The sequence below is a fragment of the Astyanax mexicanus genome, chromosome 22, assembly GCF_023375975.1.
Source record: "Astyanax mexicanus isolate ESR-SI-001 chromosome 22, AstMex3_surface, whole genome shotgun sequence".
Taxonomy (NCBI): Eukaryota; Metazoa; Chordata; class Actinopteri; order Characiformes; family Acestrorhamphidae; genus Astyanax; species Astyanax mexicanus.
This window is the reverse complement of record NC_064429.1, coordinates 31269623-31292183: the sequence shown is the minus strand read 5'-3', so window position 1 is coordinate 31292183 and position 22561 is coordinate 31269623. Positions and strand designations below refer to the sequence as shown.

At 37.0% G+C, this 22561-nt stretch overlaps 2 protein-coding genes across 2 annotated transcripts in view; one reads left to right on the top strand and one right to left on the bottom strand.

The window, feature by feature from the left end:
- Positions 1-7016, top strand: part of pole (polymerase (DNA directed), epsilon) — a 32272-nt gene extending 25256 nt beyond the window's left edge. The window contains exons 40-49 of the mRNA XM_007229409.4: positions 625-798; positions 952-1077; positions 1426-1558; positions 2262-2460; positions 2637-2768; positions 3359-3552; positions 3715-3915; positions 4923-5048; positions 5345-5434; positions 6580-7016. Of these exons, the coding sequence (XP_007229471.3) occupies positions 625-798; positions 952-1077; positions 1426-1558; positions 2262-2460; positions 2637-2768; positions 3359-3552; positions 3715-3915; positions 4923-5048; positions 5345-5434; positions 6580-6681 (1477 nt within the window). The 3' untranslated portion in view covers positions 6682-7016. The remainder of the gene's footprint in view (positions 1-624; positions 799-951; positions 1078-1425; positions 1559-2261; positions 2461-2636; positions 2769-3358; positions 3553-3714; positions 3916-4922; positions 5049-5344; positions 5435-6579) is intronic.
- Positions 7017-9728: 2712 nt separating this feature from the next.
- Positions 9729-22444, bottom strand: p2rx2 (purinergic receptor P2X, ligand-gated ion channel, 2). The gene is made up of 12 exons (XM_049470553.1): positions 20978-22444; positions 15673-15808; positions 14388-14459; positions 14224-14299; positions 14012-14108; positions 13840-13920; positions 13583-13721; positions 12257-12387; positions 12000-12090; positions 11600-11665; positions 10750-10827; positions 9729-10117 (listed from the first exon to the last, which is right to left on the bottom strand). Exons 1-12 carry the CDS (start codon positions 21115-21117, stop codon positions 10022-10024), a joined length of 1203 nt encoding a protein of 400 aa, XP_049326510.1. The 5' UTR covers positions 21118-22444; the 3' UTR covers positions 9729-10021.
- Positions 22445-22561: the final 117 nt, after the last annotated feature.

Sequence of the window (22561 nt, the reverse complement as noted above, 5' to 3'; positions counted from 1 at the left end):
AAATGGCCTAGAAAACTGGATACCTAATTGTCCATATGTGTGTATGCCCAGATATAGTGTGGCTCTATGTCTCTCACAGTCCTGCAATTAAAGGAGATCTCCGATGTAAAATTGACTTTTGGTGTAGTAAAACATGATAAAGAGTAGTAACCTTTGTTGAATAGTCCACCTCCGCTCTCCCGCAGCTTTCCAAGATGCAGTAATTTTGTGCTTTTCGCCCAGAAGTCTTTACAACGGCTTGCTTAGGGCATATTTTGGCCCTAATACATTGCTTTTTACACCATTATCCAGGCTCAAAGTAGCTCCACACTTGGTTGCTAGAATCCAGAAAAAGGTGTGAGTTAGAGGGATATAAAGCCCCCAGCATTGAGCTGTGGAGCAGTAGAACTGTGTTCTCTGTAATTATGATTCTGCTCCACCCAATGCATTTGGGATGATTTGGGGAGTTGGGGTAGTCACTAAATAAAATCAATTCCTAACAGTATGAAAGCCTCCCCTGAACCGTAGAGACAGTTACTCCAGCAAAAGCAGGTTATTGGTATAATTAGACTTTCTTGTAATGAAAAACATGCTAAAGTGATAAATATTCATTGTCATTCTATTAAATACTGTCTCTGTGTTTAGGATCCTGAAGAGTATGGTGGTTGGCTGGGTGCGGGAGATTACGCAGTACCATAACGTTTATGCGGATAACCAGGTGATGCACTTCTACCGCTGGCTGCGCTCCCCCAGTTCTCTGCTGTATGACCCAGCACTGCACTGCACACTTCTCAACATGATGAAGAAGCTCTTTTTGCAGTAAGTGGCAAAAAATGCAGACAAAATATGTTTGTGTAAGCTAAAGATAAGATCCTCCAGACATGCATTTTACTGACTTCTTTAGATACTTCACTTTTTTCCTGTCTCTAGGTTTAATTTACTTCCATTTGCTCTGTTTCTCTGTCTTCTTAGACTGGTTGCTGAGTTTAAGCGACTCGGTTCGTCTGTGCTCTATGGGAACTTTAACCGCATTATCCTCAGTACTAAGAAACGACGCATTGACGATGCTATCGCGTATGTGGAATACATCACTAACAGGTTAGATCCTAATCTCCCTTTACGTGGAAAGCAATTACATTACAGGCTCATTTTCCTTCTCAAAGATAATTGTTTCTGCTCATAACGCACTTAGGAGAAGAATTGCATAATGAGGGTAATGTACTGGTTATGCATTGTACAAATAATTGACAATTTTGTGACATTTGACATCTGTTTGTGCTTGGGTATACACAGTGTACCTCATAAATATTCATTACAAGGCTGTGCAGTGCTTTTTTTAATACTATAGATACTAGATTCAGTGTCATTTTCAGCTTCATTAGACAAAAGGTAAATAGTTTGGTGTAATGAGCTTTGTGTTTAAGTTTTGTGCAAATCCTTTTCCAGTATCCATTCACGAGAGATCTTCCACTCTTTGTCCATCACTTTCTCCCGATGTTGGGAATTCCTTATGTGGATGGATCCTGCCAACTACGGAGGAGTCAAGGGGAAGCTGCCTTCCAGTCTCATGTATGGAGAGGTAGGTCATGAGACTGCATTTGACAGCGTAAATTTACCTAAGTTAGATAAATCGTGTTGGAATGTGGGTGTGAATGTAAAAAGTAGTATATAAATATGTATATATGCTGCTCTTTTTGATAGCATTGTTTGTATATACAGTTCTGGAAAACAATAAGAGACCACTTTCTTTGATTTTACAAAATTGAAAACCTCTGGAATAAAATCAAGAGGAAGATGGATGATCACAAGCCATCAAACCAAACTGAACTGCTTGAATTTTTGCACCATAAAGTTATCCAAAAGCAGTGTGTAAGACTTGTGGAGAACATGATGCCAAGATGCATGAAAACTGTGATTAAAACCAGGGTTATTCCACCAAATATTGATTTCTGAACTCTTAAAACTTTATGAATATGAACTTGTTTTCTTTGCATTATTTGAGGTCTCAAAGCTGCCGATCTTTTTTTTTCCAGCCATTTTTCATTTTCTGCAAATAAATGCTCTAAATGACAATATTTTTATTTGGAATTTGGGAGAAATGTTGTCTGTAGTTTATAGAATAAAATAACAATGTTCATTTTACTCAAACACCAGAGAAACTGATTCAGAAACTGAAGTGGTCACTTAGTTGTTTTTTCAGAGCTGCATGTTATAATATATAAATTTGCTCATTAACGTATCTCTTTCTAATAATTGAAATGATTTTATTGTTTTGAAACAAGAATGAAAGAAAGAAAAAAGGAAAGAAGGAAGGAGAAGACGAGGGCAGTGAGGATGAGGAAGATGAAGAGGCTGATGAACAGGAGGATGAAGATCAAGATGGAGATGAGGTTGAGGACCTGATTGAGAGCAACTGGAACATCATGCAGTATCTGCCTCAGACTGCTTCCTGTCAGAAATATTTTCTCATGATCATCTCAGGTATATTTTTTACATTATAAATTCAATAATCATATCCAAATATTCATAAGAGCCGAATAATTTTAGAAATTAGTTTTAAAGGGCTTCTGTCTCTAAACTTTCTAATACCTTTCCTGTAGAATTTTCAGTATTTTTCACACTTTCTCATCCGTACAAACTGTCTTTTTTCTCTGCAGCTTATATAGCTGCTGTGTATCACAGCATGAAGGAGGAGCTTAGACGAAATGCTCCTGGAGCCACGCCTGTAAAGAGGCGGGGTGGGAGCCAAATGTCTCAGCAGCCTGCTGGTGATGTCAGCGCACTACCTGGTAAGAAATGCATGAACATCTATTTTGTTTGTTTAAATATGGAGATGAAAGGAAAAATGTAAATTTAGGTTTTTGTGTTGTCCCAACACCTTAATTACAATTTGTTGATGAAATTATGGTCACCGATTGGAAATACGCCACTATGCCACAATAAATAGTGCATTTATTAATGTAATAAAAGAACAGGTGTACTAAAGAAGATTAAAAAAAAAAAAAAATCTAATATAAGCATTTTTTTATTGTATAATGGTTGAATTTTTCCAGCACTCCCACAAATTTGACTTTAGAATAATCAATAATTTATTGTTCAATTAGCTTATCAAAAGATATATATTTTTTTTAATCAATGAAAAAATAATTAATTTTGTTCAGCCCTACTGTAGTTGCATCTTGTTTCATAAGTTACTAAATACTTTATAGTGGCTAAAAATAATGTATACTTTATAGTAGCCAAATATAGTCATAATCATTACTAAAATGATGTTTTAAAACCAAAACTAAAATCTTGCTATAAGTGGCTTAAATCACTGGATAAAACCCTGTATCTTCTTACACGTTGAGTTTCATTCTCTGTATTACCGTGTCTGTAGGTTTGATTACGTTCTCTCAGGAGTATGTATCTAGCGAGCTGACCCAGAGCTTCTTCACCATCACCCAGAAGATTCAGAAGAAGGTGTCTGGGACACGCAGCGTGACTCTGCCGTCCGAAATGTTCCCAGTTCTGCCTGGATCACACCTTCCGCTCAACAACCCTGCTCTAGAGTTCATCAAATATGTCTGCCAGGTAAGGAGACACACTGCTGCTTTATCATGGTGTAAAATAGTGATTTTACTACACACAAATTGTCCTCAGCATTTATTCAAAGGGTTTGTCTGTGCAACCAGGCTCAAGTATAGAAGCCTGTCTAAGCTTAAATACTATATCTTTCTGTTTGTTGGTTGCCAGGTCCTCTCCCTGGATGCGAACATTGCGAATCAGGTGAATAAGTTAAAGCGGGACCTCCTTCGTTTGGTGGAAGTTGGGGAGTTCTCTGAAGATGCTCAGTTTCGAGATCCCTGCAATTCTTACATCTTACCTGAGGTCATTTGCCATCACTGCAACTACTGTCGTGATCTTGACCTTTGCAAAGATCCGTCCGTAGCCCAGGTTAGTACACAGATCACAGTTTAAACACTCAAAAGTTTGATTACACCTTAAATAAAGTGTTTTTTTTAATGTTCTGTATTGTAGATTAAAACTAAAATCATCCAAACTGAAGAAAAACATATGGAATTATTTAGTAAGCAAAGAAATGTTAAACAAACCAGAATATTTTAGATTTTATTTTAGATTTTTCAAAGTACCACCTCTTGCTTAGATGACATCTTTGTAAATCTTGGCTGGATTTTCTCAGTCAGTTTTATGATGTAGCGTCACCTGGAATTCAGGCTTTCAGTTAACAGCTGTGCTGAACTCAAAGAGTTAATTACTTGAATTTCTTGTCTCTTAATAAAGTGTTTGAGAGCATCAGTTAAAGTAAAGTAGTGAAGAGGTAGAGTTACAGGTTAACAATGAATAGTCCTATGTGAGTAATGTTCTAATCCATATTATAGCAAGAACTACTTAACTAATACTACTCAGTACTTTCCTGAAGGAATATTTAACTTGTTTTTTTTTTTTTTTATATATATTTTTATATATTTTTTTATATTTTCTACAGAGATATAGTGACTGACTACACAGATTTAACAATCTTAAATACATAAACTAGTGCAAATTAGTCAAATATAGAACAAATTTGATACAAAAGTAATATTTACATGCTTCTTGTGTAATTTGACCTCTATTAGAGACAGATTTCTGTCAATATGATTTATTTTTCTTCATTTTCGGAAACAGTGAGTGTTATGGCATGTTATGGCATATTATCATGTTGGATCTGGTGAAATCTTTGAGTGAAACTTGGGTAAAATACCTGTAGTTTGACATTGATTTATATGTCTGTCTTTTTCAATATATTCCAGCCCTTTTATTATCCGTTATCCTACTAAATTGCTATATACTGTTATATGCAATTTCTCAATACTGTGTTGAGATTCTTTACTATAGTTTTGTTTAGCTCATTCAACTAAACCTCATTTACCTCCCCTCCCCCTGCTCTCCTCCTTCTGTAGGATGGTTCAGTCCTCCCTCAGTGGTTCTGCTCCAACTGCCAGGCCCAGTACGACACTGACCTGATAGAAATGGCTCTGGTGGAGGCTCTACAGAAGAAGCTGATGAGTTACACTCTGCAGGACCTGGTGAGAGACATGAGCCACGTGTGCTGTTAATTCTGAGGCCAGGAGAGCTGATCTCGGATCATATTGTAATAAATTAAATTATCTCGCACTGCTGAGTCTATCAGTGAGAAGGTGCTGCCTCTCAGCTTTCTTATTCAGAGCTGTGTGGTCCATGTCTTATATCTGTGGTTATTAAGCACATGAAAATAGTATTTTTTTATTAGTGTTAGTGTTCATACGGCTGTATGGAAAGTAAATTGGAGAAACTCTGATCTGCATCACACTAATAACGTGACATGCTTTTAATCTTGTTACAGGAATGTGCAAAGTGCCATGGAGTGAAGGAGGCCAACATGCCGCTGTACTGCAGCTGCGCAGGAGACTTCAAACTCACCTTCACCATAAAGGTCTGTTTATAGTGTGGTTTATCCCTACAGCAGATAATGGGAGTAAAGTGTTTGTGGCAATTTATAATCCAATTAGCAATAATTAACAATAATGTACTTACATGAAGATCTTACACTTAACACGTAAGTATGCTTAAGGCAGTTTGTTATAGAGTACCTCTCAATAAACTTATATTTTCATTCATAAGACACACTAGATTATAAGGCACGTTATACGACACTAGTAAGGAAGATGGGTGTTTTCCTTCTAATTCAGCAGGTGGCAAGACCTGTAAAGCTAAGCTAAGTATTATAAGTATTACATTACAAAAACAAAAACATTTCAGACAAGCCAAAAAAATGCTGTATGATAATCTGAACAGATTTCCGTCCTAAAAACTGTTTATTTGGGTGAATAAAACACTTCCATTTATTAAGTAATCTTAGATTTCCAGATTTCCACTGAAGCTTCAGCATTAGCAGCTAATGCCGCCCGACAGCGCTACACTGAGGAACACTAAGTGTTTCACTAAGCCAGGGCAATATTAGCTAGCGGTTCATCCAACATAGCTTGTTTTAGCATGGTAAAGGTGCAGACTTCTGTCCGATATACTAGCCTTTGAGCAGCAAAAGAGCTAGCATGGTTAGCAGCTAATGCTAATGCTGCTCCAGCAGTGCTTGTCGAGGTTAGCAGCAGGCTCCAAAATAATACTTACCTCTGAATGGAGAAATAGCTAGCACTTAGCGGCTAATGCTAGTACTGCTGGAGAACTAAACTGAAACTCAGTAACTTTACTGCTCCTTACAACCTGACTGGCAGAAATATAGCTGATATCATTGCAATAACAGCTTTTGGCATAGCACTTCATTTCTACCTGTTCAAAACAGGCTAGTACATTAATATTTTGTGCACTAACCTTTCAAACCCACACTGCTAAGATTAAAATATAAAATGTTACTTATCCCTTTAGTGTGTAGTACAGACTTAGGAGGCAGTCAGGTTTTATTAAAAGCAACGAAATCATTTTACAGAAAGTGGAGAATAATTTGCTACATAATGCTGTGGCATAATTTGACTGTTTTGCATTTGCCAAGGCTGTGTTTAACACAGTATTTCATGGTTTGTGCTCATGTATGTTTTCTCTGTTGTATTATTCTGTTCTCAGAGCTTCACAGAGCAGATCACAGTGTTTCGCAACATTGCTGCCCACTATAACATGAACTTCCTGCTGGAGACCATCGACTGGATCCTGAGGATGAACACTTAAGATTGTATGTGTGTGTATATATGTGTGTGTGTCTGTGTGTATATGTACAGTATCACTTTTAGAGAATGGTCAGAATTGGTCAAAATTGTGTTGTATTAAGGATTTTCCATGTTTTACATAATTGTAATGTTGGAAATTATGTGCTTAAATATTTTTTTGTACATTTTCTACAGAACAGCATCATTTTCTGTACACATTTTTGACTAGGGTGTGTTAGGGACACTAGTGTATTTGAAATAAATATTTTTCATACTTGAAAATGAAATAAAGCCTGTATTATGTTGCAATTGAGTGGATGACGTTTGCTTGGTGAATAAAAGATGTTGTCTATTGCAGTTCTTCCTCCACGCATTTAGTGCTCATATATCTCCCTGAGGTAAATCATGGTTAGAAATTGCTTCTAATTCAAATTTATGACCTCAGCTCCCTACATAGTGCCATTTCAAGGGACATTTACCCATAATATCCTTTTGAAAAAAAAAAAACTTAATCAGCTAATTAGCCTTATACAGCATAGCTGCGCCACTTTTTCCATTATCATATTACTAGATCATTTCTGAAGCGTCTCAATAGGTCTGGATCTCTCAGTTTGAGAAGAGCATCATCACACATACAGTAAGTAACATACAGAATCTGTACCTCAGTAATCCAGTCTCAATCTCCTGAGATAACCTTGTTTTCTCCCAGATGAGAGTGCTGCTGCGCTGCTGCCACAAGATGAGTCATGCTCTAGGATTCACTGATGGATCTGTTTGAGAGTAATGTGAGTAATATAACCTGCTGTAAGAGAAGTTTTATTTCACATAAGGGCTTCAGCTTGGCTTACATGCTGTGCTTTGGTTTCAGATTCGAGAGGTAGGGAGGTGCTGAGCAGGTCAGAGGAGTGTTTTTCATGTTCTTTACAAGAAAAAAGGTGCGAAACCTTTTCTATCTTATCTATACAGTATACAAGTGCATCTCAAAAAATTAGAATATCATTAAAAAGTTACTTTATTTCAGTAATTCAGTTCAAAATGTGAAACTCATATTATATAGATGTATTAAACACAGAGTGATCTATATTAAGGGTTTATTTATTTTATTGTTGATTATGGCTTACAGCCAATGAAAACCCAAAAAAATCAATGTCTCAGAAATTTTTAATATTATACAGTAAAAGACCAATTGGTACTTTTGGAAATGTGGACAGTGTGCCAAATCCTGCTGGAAAATGAAATCCTCATCTCCATAAAAGTTGTCAGTAGCAGAGGGAAGCATGAAGTGCTGTAAGATTTTAAAGGGAAAACAAAACTGCACTGACTTTAGACTTGATAATAAAACACAGTGGATCAACACCAGCAGATGACATGACTCTCCAAACCATCACTGATTGGTGGAAACTTCACACTAGACCTCAAGCAGTTTGGACTGTGTGTCTCTCCACTCTTCCTCCAGAAATGAAATGTAAAATTTACTCATTGCCAGTGATGCTTTAGAGAGCTTTTATGGAGATGCAGATTTCATTTTCCAGCAGGATTTGGCACACTGCCTAAAGTACCAATTGGTCTCATATAATAAAGTAACTTTTCAATGATATTAAATTTTTTTGAGATGCACCTGTATATTGTTTCACTTATTTTATCGTTTTGTGCTATTTAACTATCCACATATCTCCTTAACAAAGACCACAGGGTTCTCAGAAAGGCAGCAAAGTGGTTGCTCTAATGTTTCAGCAACCACTTATTAGTGTAGTTCTTAGTGAAAAACACTAATAAATACATTTTAAATAATTATTTTGGTATTTATTTGCTCATTAGATAGTTTTGAATGTTTGAAGAGGAACCGTCAGGTACGACTGTAGAAACCATAGCCTCAGCTCATAACCCTGCTCTGCAGAAAGCACTGCTCTGGTTTCAGTCTCCTGCCGTGTCTAGAGAGGTGCGGTTTTAAAGCAATCTCTTAGGAGGCTGATCCATAAACCTCAAAAGTGTGAGCTGGAGAAATCGATGGCTTGCTATTAATCACAGTGAGGAAGACCTGGGTGGATGCAGCCTCCCTCCCCTTCAATCTCATTATCCAAACCCATCTAACAGGAAGAGTCGTCATTATCACATTATGGCTCAGAGTGGATCTCCAATGAGAAGCCTTATCTTTATCTTTCTTTCCACGACAGGCAGAGCTTCTCGGAAAAGACTGGGGATTGCTGATGGGGAAAATGACTGACGGGGGTTTAATATTATTGTTCTGTTTTTGGGCTTTATGAACATGTGGGGACCTTATACAGTAATTTGGCTTATAAATGATTTGTCTACTTGTTTGTGAACCATTGTCTCCATGGCGTAGCTTTTTGGTGTACAGTACACTGAAGATATTTGGGTTTGAGATCAAAAAGATGCAAAAAGAAAATGGATCAGAATCAGAAATTCAGCTTTTATTTCCTGCTATTTACATCTAGATGTGTTTAACAGCTAAAAACTGAAAACATGTCACCTTGGGATTAAACCTGCATACAGCTCTAGAAAAAATTAAGAGACAGATCAGTTTCTGAATCAGTTTCTCTGATTTTTCTATTTATAGGTATATGTTTGAGTAAAATGACAACATTTCTCCCAAATTCCAAATAAAAATATTGTCATTTAGAGCATTTATTTGCAGAAAATGTGAAACAATGCAATTTATCATATATTATATTATATTCATATTATAAAATTTTAAGAGTTCAGAAATCAATATTTGGTGGAATAACCCTGGTTTTAGTAACAGTTTTCATGCATCTTGGCATGTTCTCCTCCACCAGTCTTACACACTGCTTTTGGATAAATTTACGTGCAAAAATTCAAACAGTTGAGCTTGGTTTGATGGCTTGTGATCATCCATCTTCCTCTTGATTATTTTTACAATTTTTAATTTGTTAAAATCAAAGAAAAAAAATTAATTTTAAATGGTCTCTTATTTTTTTTCCAGAGCTGTATTTGTCTAGTGAGCAAAAATATCAGAACATGTGACTAACAGCTTTTTTGTTTCTTGATGCCCACGTCAAACTGTTGAGCCCTCAAACGATTAACGCTGGCAAACTTATTCACATAAAAACCATGATCAGTATATTTCCAATATGTCTTGTTTATTAGAGTTAAGATTAACTGAAATGTAGTGCTGGATGCTGTAGGTTGAAGGCAGAACAAGCTTTTTTCAGTTCGGGGTGCAGACTGCACTCCATGTCCATTCGTTTAGTCAGAGTATAATTATTCAGTCATTTTTTTTCCAGTCATTTACATCAAAAATATTCCTCCCAGTTGTTTTTCTTGTCTTAGTCAGAACGTTCTGTATAGGATTGGTCAGCAGAGCAAACTGGGGTGGAGCCTTAAAGTGGGACACCATCTGAAAGGTCAGAGTGTGTGGAGCCAAAGCTTGTGAGGATGATCTCTGTTGCAGGTGGTTGTCTTGGCTGCTTGGATGCCTGGATTTCATTATAAAAAAAGTAATAATAATATTAGCGTCACTGTTGAGTATACTGAAGAGAAATGAACCATGTGGACAAAAGTATTGGGACACCTGATTCATTCATGGCTAGTTTAGAAATTAAGGGTCTCTGTCTCTGGGCAATTCCACTGAATGCCATTTGCTTGTTTTAACTCTTCCAAATTAAATGATTTTTTATCTTTTTTCAACTCTGAATCTAATAACACATGTATTTAACTATTCAAATCATACACTGGTCAATCTCAGGCAGCTTTACTTAATTTTCTACAAGGTTTCTAATCTGAAGATGGTTATAAAACTCATGTGACATTTAAAAAGCATGTTTAAAAGCAACTCAACTAATTCCTTTCATTTCCTCTCAAAAACGTCTTTATTTTAAAGAGAGGTATGGCTGCATGTTCAAATAATTGATATTTATGATTTAAAAAAATCACTCCTGTTACTGGAACTCATTGCTGTTACTTTTTGTTTTTTAGCATAGAATTAGCAAAATCATTAAAAATAGATAGATAGATAAATAAATAAATAAACGGGGGCTGTTCTAATAGCTTGAACGGGTGTCCACAAGTATTTTTATGTAGTTTTTTTTCCTATATAGATTTTACTCACATCATCAAACTTCCTCTCGCTGTAGACCTCGTTCTTGTCAATAAATGTTAGCATGATCCAGTCACAGATTATTGAGCACTGATGGACAGAGAAAGAACAGTTAATAAAGATACTAAAATTCAACATCACTTCAACAAGCGTACATTTCTTTACTGTACTGCAAAAAAAAAAATTGGTTTTCCATTTCTGCAGTGTTACTATCAAAGAATTTAAGAATCTTGCTCTTGTTCTTTACATTTTTAGAGGTTTGAGAAGAATGAGATGAAATACATGCTTTAAAATTAGTAAAATTAATAAAATAATTAATTAACAATATTTAATAGGGTCCTATCTTACAACCTGCGCATGGCACGTCGCAATACTTATAGCCATTTAAATAGCAACAGTGCTTGTGAATATATCTACACTACTGGACGTGGTGTTGTGGAATTAAGGTGTGTTCAGGTAAATTTCTTGCGTATTGCTACAGTATCTTGGCAATGGAATATAAAATAAAATAACATTATTCTACATCAACACAAAAGGTCATTGTCATTTTGCTTTTGCTAGTGTTTGCTAATTCATGAGTGAAATACATTAATCCTCTGCTGAAAAGCATTGGATATGTCCAGGTAACTGCGCCTCTAAAATAGCAATCCGCAATTCAGTGAGAGCACATCTTGATCTTAAAGGGAACAGCAAGGGACATGCTGATTTTTATATTGAAAACACATCATTGATTAATTAAGAGAATTAGTGCATGCCTTTTCAAGCCGAGGAAGAAATACTTTTCCTGTCATTACGATAGCAAAGACAAACTGACACGCCCTAAAGATTGTTAAAATAAAGCCTCTGAAATGTCTATACTTACTATTCCCACTGATGTCATTGCTGTGACTGTATTGATGATGGTTGGAATGAGGCTAAATTTTCCTGCCTGTTAAAAAAACAACAAATAATATTGATTAGCTCAACAAAACTGAACAAAGCCCATTCCTGACACCTAAAATAAAAAAATCCAGCACATTGTTTTCTTATTGTTACATAAACTGCTATCTCATTATTTTCCTAAAAGCAAACACACTTGCTATCTCAAAATAATGACTTAGCATCTCAAAATAATCAAATAGTATCTCAAAATAATGAGACAGCAGTTTACTTAATAATAATTAAAAATACTTTTGATCATTTTAGGTTGTGGGAATGGGCTTCCATACTAGAAAAGACAAGAAACATTTTTATGAAATTTTATATTTTTAATAAGATTTTACCTGTCCGTGTACGATAACATCCAGACGAATCCCATAAGCTTTGATTAGTGATCTGTACTCGTAACCATCCTTGTAGTAATACTTGGCAAACCTAAATCAATATGTGTGAAAGAATATATGGGATAACAAATAAACAAATAATTAAGTTAAGTGAGAATGTATCACACTGAGCCATAATTGTAGTCCAAAATAGAGACAGAAATAGAAATGCTGAAGAAACATTTGAATTCGGTACAGATAGTAAAAATCCGCCATACCTGTAATGATACCCGGAGCTGGGCAGATTTTTTCTGAGGTCCAGCCTCCTGAAGGAGTAACTGGGAATGCATTCAGATGGATCAACATCAAAGTCACATTTCCAGTTGATAAACACTCCAATCACTCCACCCTAAAAAATAGAAATTATTTACTTATCAGTTACTGACCAGAGAACAGCTGTTGATCAGATATCTGGGGCTTTACATGGTGACAGCTAACAGATTGTTTGTATACCTTAATGCAAAATTAAGCTAAATTAAAGGACAATTACAAGAACATGATCAGGGTGTATCATGAGATCACTGCCAGCTCTTAACAGCAGAGCTTCAGCCAGTATTTTCCCCCAGTCCCATTTCCATACTCAGGGTTGCCAGGTATAGAAAAGAGCATGAAAAACAGTGTGGTGTAGCCATGGAAACGGGAGAGCTTGAAACTGAGCTTCAGTAAGGTTGCTATCATAGCTAGGTAATTTACCATCACCCTTAGCAGTGTTTGGAAATTGGACTCCTGTAGCCATTTCACAGTTTCTTACATTTATTGCTGATTGTTACTTTAACTACTGTCTGTCAAAACTTTATTATAGAATAACTATAGAAAACTGTATTGCCTTTCGTGACTTCAATACAATAAAAATGAGAAAGGAATTTGACCTGAAATCCAGTCTCTTGGTAAAAGGTGGATCTACAACAGGGGTTGGCAATTAAGTTTGGGCGTGGTCTAGATATTTTCCAAGTCGTTACGTGGCGGGCCACAAAAAAAAAATCCTGTTTTGGAAAATGAAGTGGAATGTGATAGAGTGCTACAGACTAGTAGCTCTCCAGCCCAGAGGGTTGTTGAACCCAATTGCAGAACAGCTGAGTTCAAAGCAGCAAAAAGAAAGCCAAAAAGACAGGAAAAATTAAAATAAATAAACACACCGCTCCTCGTGTGGGATCAAACCTGTGTCGTCAGGGCTGCGGCTCAATAAACTATCGCTGCCTCGGCTAGTGAATATGGACAAGGCCAGGGAAAAACGGGCCCTTATAAGGAGATAGGGAGCCAAAGAAAAATTTGAACTAAAGTCACGCCGAGCGCGACAGAGAGCACGAGACAGGGGAGGGATGTAAACAAAAGCTCACCAGAGAAGCATTTTACATATTTTTTTTCCCATTATCGTTTACTATAGTTCAAACAACCTCCCGAGCCAGATGTTTCATGCGCCTATTGCTGACCCCTGGTCTACAAAGTATGTTTTTTATCTAATGGTCAGATAGTGTGTGCCAATTTATGGCTCTGAGTTTGAAAGACGAAGTGTTCTATTAATTTTCCAATTTTTCAAGACTCACAGTCTGGCAGAGTTCGCTGAACTTCTCTCTGGCCTGCTCAGCGATGTATCCCAGTCTGAACACAGGGCAGTAGGGGTTGGTATCGGGGTGATAATGACATTTCAGAAGCTTCTTCGGCTTCCTCGGCTTGATGTTCCCCCTTAAATAATAAAAATATATATACTTTAGATTACATACGTCAGTTTTCATTTGAGTGTCATTTGAGTCACTGTACAAACAGAAGCCTTTTCATTGGAAATCTAAGGTAGCAGACTCACCTGAGGACTTTAAACTTGGGGAAGTGGATGGAATTCTTTATGTAGACTGTGAAATTGATGGCTTGGACCAGTGGGGGCTCCCTAAAAGAAACAGAGAAGCTGCTCAGGATGGAACTAAAGTTTTCTCAGTGTAGCCTTCAACAATCATCTTTCCACCAAGCATGCATCTTACCTCACTGCTGCAAACTCCTCTATGGGGCACCAGCTTTTAATCTCGCAGGTTTTAAAGGTGTGGTTGTAGTATGGTACACACCTCCCTGTTCTCTGACCTGTTAGAAAAAAACTGTATGCTTATACCACAAACATTACTGTACATTCAGTGCTGTTCACCTGAGCAAGTCAACAATTACACTTTCCCCAAGTCTGCTACTCCCTTGTCCTTACCATGACCATCAAAGTCCATCTCGCCCTGAACGCAGTCAGCATCTGTGGTGCAGTTGGCACTGGGGACACTGTAATGCTGAATAAAAAAAATATATATTTTTTAAAACACTTTCTGGCAAATGTGACACGTGTTTGTAAGTGTGTGTGTGCAGGCGTGGGCTTACCTCAGCACATGTTCCCTGTATCTGGTTATACGTCACTTCTCTCCTCAGTATTGTGCTGATAACATCACCACCCTGGAAATTAAACACAGGCACATATGGTAAGAAAGGGGCTGGAGGTTGTGGAGGGTGACCTGCCTGTACTGACTTATAACTTGACTTAAGAACTACCTGTACTGCCTTGGGACTTGGTTTTAGACCAAGATGTGAAACTTATTTATGATTTGCGACTCTATATTTGCTTGTACTGACTTGGGACTGAACTTGAGAATTACCTGTATTTACTTAAGACTTTAGGTGAAACTTGTCTGTACTGACTGACTCAGGATTGATGTAAGATCTACCTGTACGGCCTACTCAAGACCCATGCCCTAGCAACTGGAAAGCAGCCAACAAATGTATGGGGGACACCTGCTTATTCATTCTTAATAAAAAAGAGTATATCTTGCTTTTGTTGGAGTCTCTACAATACTGTTCAAACTGATTATGTTGTAATGGATTTTTTTTATCATGGACAGGATTCTGTAATCATTCACCACTGTTGTCTTCTGTGGAAGTCCTTAACTTTATAGGACAATTTTGTTCAATATCTTAAATTAAACATGAAAATCAATGTTTAATCAATCAATCAATTCAGCAGTATCATTTGTTCTCCAGTTTTTCTCAATTTATCTAATCCAATTCCCCCTATTCAGCTGTATATCCCCCCTCACTAAGGATGCCACAACACAAGGAGGGTGAAGACTAGCACATGCCTCTTCTGATACATGTAAAGTCAGACTCTACCTCTTTCTGAACTGCTGCTAATGCAGTATTACCGAGTAGCATCACAAGACCTGCCTGGCTCAGGACCTGAGACTTGCCTGAACTGACTCAGGATTTGGCTTGAGACTTGCCTGGACTGACTAAAGACTTTGATGTACTGAATTAGGATCTTGGGACTTGTCTGTACTGACTAAGGACTCAAGTTGAGGCCTGCATGTATTATTTGCCACTGATTTGCCACTAGAAACATGTCACTACTCTACTGACTTGAGATTTGCCTTTACTGACTTGAGACTCAAGTTCAGAAAAACTTGACTTGAGACCTGACTGTGGAGACTTGGTACTATACCTGAAACATGCCTGTACTGTGCTTTGAGACTTTCCTGGACTGACTGTGCTGTCACAGGACTCTTGTATGGGAAACTGTGTACATTTGATTTTCTAAAATACTGTTTTCCATATAAACCTCATCTCATAGAGAAATTACTACTGATATTGCAGTTTAGTCCCGGCAGTATCTCACCTCTGATGGCCGGACGTACTCTGTGGTGTCCCGTACGTTGTCTCCCAGAATGCCGACCCCTCTCATCTCAGTGTAGATTGAACTCTCTGGTCGTGTCTCAATGTCTTGATATGCCTTCTGACTGATAAACACATACCTATACAGAGGGAAAGACAAATCACAAAATCATCCTTAAATGATTAAATAATTAATGATTTGAACATACTGTACAGTAGACTGTGTAACTTTGCTATTGTGAATAAACAAACATCAACTCCTAATTAGTAGTTACCAGGTACATTAACCACTTTTCCAACAAATCCGATCCACATTAAACTGACTTGTTCAGTCCAAACTGTGTTAATGTGAAATAAAAGCATCTAGAAACAACAACTTAGCCTTAATGTGTTCTTCAATGGTCTGTTTGTGTTATAGAACCGTGACAATGCAAAAATCGTCTTTTGTCTTGTTAAATCAGACAAAAATCACATTGCTAGAAACCTTTTGTAGATTGTTCCATATATAACCTTATTTCTGCGAGTCGAGGATCCATTGTTGCATAGAGTGTAGACCACACAGGCTTACAGAGTGGGGCTGTCTTGTACTGAAGTACATATTAAAATCATCTGTCCTCATTAGCGGGTTCTAGACTGCCTCTGGAGACAGTGCTCATCACAGGCTTCATGGATTGGGTTTCTGTTGTCAAGCAGCTGCATGCAGGCCTAAGATCACCAATATCAAACATTGGCTTAAAGTAGTATAAAGTAGACACAGTGGCGTTTTTAACCATCTGACTGTCCAACAGACAAATCAGGGATTGGTTAATGGCAGAAAAATATGCATGAATGACTAATGATTACAGGAAAGGTTGGTTGAGGAGGAATAATGGCCTGGGGCAGCAGAGGAAGACTACTACTTCTACTAGAGCAATGGTAACCAAGTACAGTGGCTTGCAAAAGTATTCATACACATGGTTTTCTTCCTGACACTCTTCCAAAGAGGCCATATTTGTGGAGCGCAGGACTTACGATAGTTGTCCTGTACAGAGATTCCCCCACCTGAGTTGTGGATTTCTGCAGCTCCTCAAGAGTGACCATGGGCCTCTTGGCTCCTTCTCTGACCAGTGCTGTCCTTGCTCGATCTGTCAGTTTGGGTGGACAGCCATGTCTTGGTAGGTTTGAAGGTGTAAAACATTTTTTCTATTTTTGGATGATGGATTGTGGAACCTGCTTTAAACTGCTTCTCTACAACTTTATCTCTGACCTTTCTGGTGAGTTCCTTGGTCTTAGTAATGCTATTTGTTCGCTAGTGTTTGCTAACAAACCATCGAGGCCTCCACAGGACAGGTGTCCACTGGACTCTATCTCTAACTAATTAAGTGACAAGCAATTGATTGCACTGGATTTTATTTGGGGGTTTTAGAGTAAAGGGGGCTGAATACTTTTGCATGTCACACTTTTCAGATTTTTTTTTATAAAAAATGAAAAATGAAAACCATGTATTATTTCACACTTATGCAATACTTTGTGTTTGTCTGTCATTAAAAATCGCAATAAAATATATTTAAGTTTGTGGTTTTAGGGTGACAAAATGTGGAAAAAATCAAGGGGTGTGAATACTTTTGAAAACCACTGAATTAAACTGGGCCTGACCATACATAAAAACATAATTCAGAGATATAAACAACAAGCCACATCAAACTAAGGCTGTTAAGGATTTTGATCTTGCTAGGTGGTGGATGAGCTGTTGATTTAGGATATATAATGGTTGTTAAGGTGATGCTAAGTGGTTGCTAAAGTCTTGCTGTGGTATTGGTTAATATAGTGTTTGCTAGGTGGCTGCTAAAGGTGTATAGCGGATGGTTGCTATGGTGGTGCTAGGTGGTCCCTAAGGTGTTGCTATAGTATAGGTGATAGTTGCTATGGATTTGCTAGGAGGTTGCAAAGTGGTTTTTCAGGTGTTGTTTAGGAATAGCCCATAGTTGCTTGGGTGGTTTTACAAAGTTGCTGAGTGGTTGATTAGGTGTTGGTTGCTAAAGCCCTTGCCTTGCTTTGATGGGCGCCTACACAGTATATCAGGCAGGTAGTCTGATGCGATTGAGAAGCTTTAGTGTCTGTCCGAGCTAAGTTATACAATCTCACTCACTCTCAGACTAATGGCTGTCAGAAGATCTCCACCGTAACTGAATTTGTTCAGTGAATTGCTCTCCCAGAAGCCCTTTCTTTCATCCATCACAGCAGCTCTGAACACTGTCTCAAGCCCTATTTAAAGCTCTGCCCAGACTTTTATACATCAGCGATCTCTTAGAGGAAGTTTGGGTGCTATCTGACGAAATGAGGCTACAATCGAGGTTGTCCTTAGATGACCGTTACATTTTTTATCTAATATAAGTAGAACGTATGTTTATTCCTATTGTTTTCAGTATTGTAATGATAATACATTTACTATACACTACAGAACCAAATACAAGGCTCTGATTATTGCAGATTTAATATAATTGTTTTTTTAATTTCTGTAACCAAATTTTGACATTACATTTAGCAGTCATCATGATTTAGTTGGCAAAGTCTTTAACATCTAAACATAATTGGGGGGTATAACATACTAGTATATACAACTGTATAAGTTGTGAGGTGTTACCTTGTGAGTGAGGCTAAACAATGGCCAGCATCTTGTGGCAAGATGACATGAATTAAAAATCTAAATAATGGCTAGGTGGTTCATGAGGTGTTGTTGAAGTACTGGTAATGGTTGTTAAGGGGTTGCTAGCGGCTTGCTAATATGTTTTTATGGTAAATCATTTGGTAGCTAAGGTGTTACTAAGCATGTTCTAAGATGCTGCGAGGCTGTTAAGGGTGTCTAGATGGTTGATGAGGTGTTGCTGTATGATACCTGGTGGATGCTAAAGCACAGCATCTGGCTATGCAAACAAACACACATGTCCCACAGGTCAGTGCAGCTACTTTTCCTGCCATTGGGCATGTTAAAAACTAAATTAATAAAGATTTTTCTAGAGAAAAAGAAATTCTAAAGTGGCTTTATAGTAGAACGTATAGTTAAAGTCTAAGTTTAAAAGTCATTTTGGAGCATTTTTATTGGTCCACTCATCAAGATGCATTCAAACAAAGTCAAGAACAACTGTCAAATTCACATTATGAAAAAAAACAACTTATTAAGATGTAATTTTGACATTATGACCATAATTATATATTGGATAAGATTCATCCCCTTTTCATAGAAAACATAATATTAATTGGACAATAAGCAAATTACCTTCATGGCCTATCTAAATCTTTATTATTTACTCTATTTGCAGTCAGTGGATTTTCTAAAGTCTAAGGTTCATAGTCGCCATCATAAGCTGGGTATAATTCATATAAATATGATACATAGGATTTAAATTTATTTGGCCAATCAAAAACAAAAAGCTGTAAATATTAACCATAAGAGACTCTTTAATCTGTTAACCTTTGCTGCCAATAAGAACATCCTACACTTTTGGATCAGTGATGCTGTTCCATCTTTTAAATCATGGCATAAACTTACTATTGAGTTTATCCCCAACTAATATATCTCATGTCTGCTCAATCTACTATGGACAGTTTGGACATTTTCTCATGTGCATGTAATTATTTAGACTTGTCTCTTTCTTATCCTTGTTACTACTCAGTCATGTCATATCCTGAGATTTTATTTTGTAATTTTGTTTTGTCCTGTCCCAGCTGGCGCACAACCGAACTTCAACGTTAAAATGACTAAAGTAAAGTCTGTTGTTGTTTCAATGCTGAAACAATGTTGAATCAACATTTAATGTTAAATGTTTGTGCAAACATTGAAATTTTAACGTTGAATCAACATAATGTCCACAACATTCTGCCCTTGGAATCAGCATTTTATATTTTATCACCATATAATTTCTAAAAACGGTTGGTTGGAGGAATGAAAAAGTGTTTTACTTCTATATGTAGTAACTCCTTTTTAATTTAACATCATGTTCATGTTCTATTTGTTTTACTGTTTTTTGTATTTTTTTGTAACTTTCTTTATACTCAGATTAACTGCAGTGATGTAAGTTTATTGTTAACTCTCTGTTAAGCGTAGGATTTTCTAATTTTGGTTGAACACGTTGAAACAACGTTGCTATATCAGCGTTGATTCAATGTTGATTCAACCATAACATCAGCGATGATCAATATTGATTTAACGTTTATTCAAAGTTTAAATGCCAGCTGGGGTGTTGTAAAATCTTATTATTATTTTTTTTTTAAAGCTCTTTTTTAAAAGGCTCTAAAATGCCAAAGTTGCTTTAGGCATATTATTTGGTGTAGCATCTTGATGTTATTGTTCACTGAAGAACTCCTCCTGTCAGCAGTGACGTCACCTGCGTCATCAATAATAATGCGGGATACAGTTCCATCACAAACAAAGACCAGAGATTCTGTTTATCTGCAGGCTGACTGACCAACCAACCAGCAGCAGCCTATACCACCATGTTTCACTGATCTGCTGTAAACCATGAGCACCAGCAACTAGATGCTTTGTTAGCTCAAAAATTATGACTCAAAGTCGACGAGACAAACATCTGACCAGGAAACAACAAAACATTCACTCCAATTATCACTTCCTCCCAATAGAGAGCCACAAGCAACAAAACAGGGCTGTGATTCCAACATAAATATACTTCAACTAAGCCATGCTCTGCTACTCGTCGTTATTTTGTAATGTGAATTTACCAACAGAATATATTTAAAGTAGGACTAGAGCCAATCTTACAAAATACTTTAAATTAATAAGTATTAAAAAAAGTGTTACAGATCATAATAGATAATTCATCAGCCTTAAGTTGGTAGTTTCTACCATTCTGTGCCACAATACTTTCATCATTTATGTGTTAATAGGTTTCAAATAAATAATAGAAATAAAGCAATTTAAAAAAAAAAGATGTCTAGTATTTTTAATGCAATCTCTATACAATTTCTTTAGGAACTTATTATAGATATTTTATAGATTTTAGAGGTTTATAGCTGGTAGTTTGTATTGTTGGGTCCAAATGCTTTCATAATTGTTTGTCAATAGTAGTCATAAATTATTAATAGAATTCCAATAAAGCAATTACAATTGCTTTATTCATTGCTTCAGAATTAAAAAAAAAAAGAATTGTATACAGTTCATAGTATCAAGATATTTCCATTTTCATATCTCAATCTCTTTGCCATTAATAACCTTAATACAGCATAATACAGCTACACATAAATTAAAGTTAGAAATTATAATAGATAACAAGAGCTTGTAAACTATTAATTTTTGCAGGCATGCAGATACTCACCATATGAAATATGTGATGACCAGAAACTGTACAATTCTGTAAATGACTCCCAGAGTCCTGTTCTTCACTACCATGATCTTTGGAGTCTCATAGTCCCAGAAACCCAGGAAGAACTCCCTGAAGAACTCCTTCAGTCCCATACTGACCACAGACACGGGACCCCAGCAGATACTGGTCTCTGTTATCTTCCAGCACACTTTACTGCTCTCTCTCTCACTCTTCCTCTCTCTCTGTACTTCTGTCTCTCTCTACCTCTCACTCACTCCACTTCTCTCTCTGACTATCTTTCTCCCTCTCTCTCTACCTCTGTCTCTCTGATTCTCTCATTCTTTCTTTTCTCACTCTACCTCTCTGACTCTCTCTTTCACTCTCTCTACCTCTCACACTCTATACTTTTCTCTTGAACTCTCCCCCTCTGACTCTTTTTTCCCTATCTTTCCCTCTTTCTGACTTTCTCTCTCCCTCTCTCTCTACCTTTCACTTACTCTACCACTGTATCTCTGACTCCCACCTTCTCTTTTTCTCTCTCTTTTCCTGACTCTTTCACTCTCTACCTCTCTCTATGACTCTCTCTCTACCTCTCATTCGCTCTACCTCTGTCTGTCTCTCTCTCGCTCTATATCTCTTTCGCCTCACCTCTGCCTCTGACTATCTCCCTCTTTTATCAATTTCTTACTCTCTCTCATTCGCCCTAACTCTCTCTTTCTGACTCTTTCTCTTTCTACCTCTCTCTCTGACTCAATCTCTCTCTACCTCTCTTTGCCCTACCTCTGTCTCTCTATCTCCCTCCATACTTCTCTCTATGACTCTCTCTCTCTAGGTCTCTCTCTCTCTTTCTCTGTCTTTCTCCAACTCTCTGGAAACATCTTATCTTATTATGTGGTTTTTCTGCACATCCGTGTTGGGTATTAATTTCATACACAGGAAACAACTGTGCCATGGTCAACACAACACACACACAAGCATATTATTTAAAAGAAAACGAAAATAAACTCTTATAGAAGACTCTACCACTGTCTGTGTTCTAACCCCCAGACAGTGCTCTAAAAGACTGACAAACTTTGACCTGGCCAACTAAGAAATTAGACAGGCAGCACTACAGGGCTTTAGAATATCAGCGCCCAAAAATAAACACAGGTACAGTACAGGTAAACAGAGGGCCCACCCCTGTCATTGAATTACTGCCGTTTTTCACCCGTCAGACTTCTAATTCCTCTTTAAACTGCTAAAACGGAGACTTAATCTAATGTTAAGCTGAGCTAAAGGCTAAAGCTGTTTCCATGTGGGTCAGCCAGACGTCTTCCTGTACCAGTTTCTTCCAGTTTCTTTTTCAAATTATTATGATGAAAGTGTTTGACTTTTTTTTTATTTATTTCCAAAGCTCAGTTTATTTTGATTGCTACTTACTAGCTGTAAGCTGTTCAACAATTAATTACTTGCTAAATATCACCCCCTCTTTTTAAAACAATGTATAGATTTATGTTAAAATACTTTGTTAAAATTTTGTACCATATTTCTGTTTTTTTTTTTGTTGTTGTTTTCCAAAATCCAAAAATCAGGATTACATAAAAGTTACATAACAAT

What these genes read in the sequence shown, in the direction of transcription:
- p2rx2 (XM_049470553.1), bottom strand. Translation starts at nt 21,117, where the DNA reads ATGGGACTGAAGGAGTTCTTCAGGGAGTTCTTCCTGGGTTTCTGGGAC. An exon ending in TACAGGGAACATGTGCTGAG is followed by an intron (nt 14,300 to 14,387) that starts GTAAGCCCACGC and finishes TTTTTTATTCAG; the next exon opens with CATTACAGTGTCCCCAGTGC. An exon ending in GAGGAGTTTGCAGCAGTGAG is followed by an intron (nt 13,921 to 14,011) that starts GTAAGATGCATG and finishes TGTTTCTTTTAG; the next exon opens with GGAGCCCCCACTGGTCCAAG.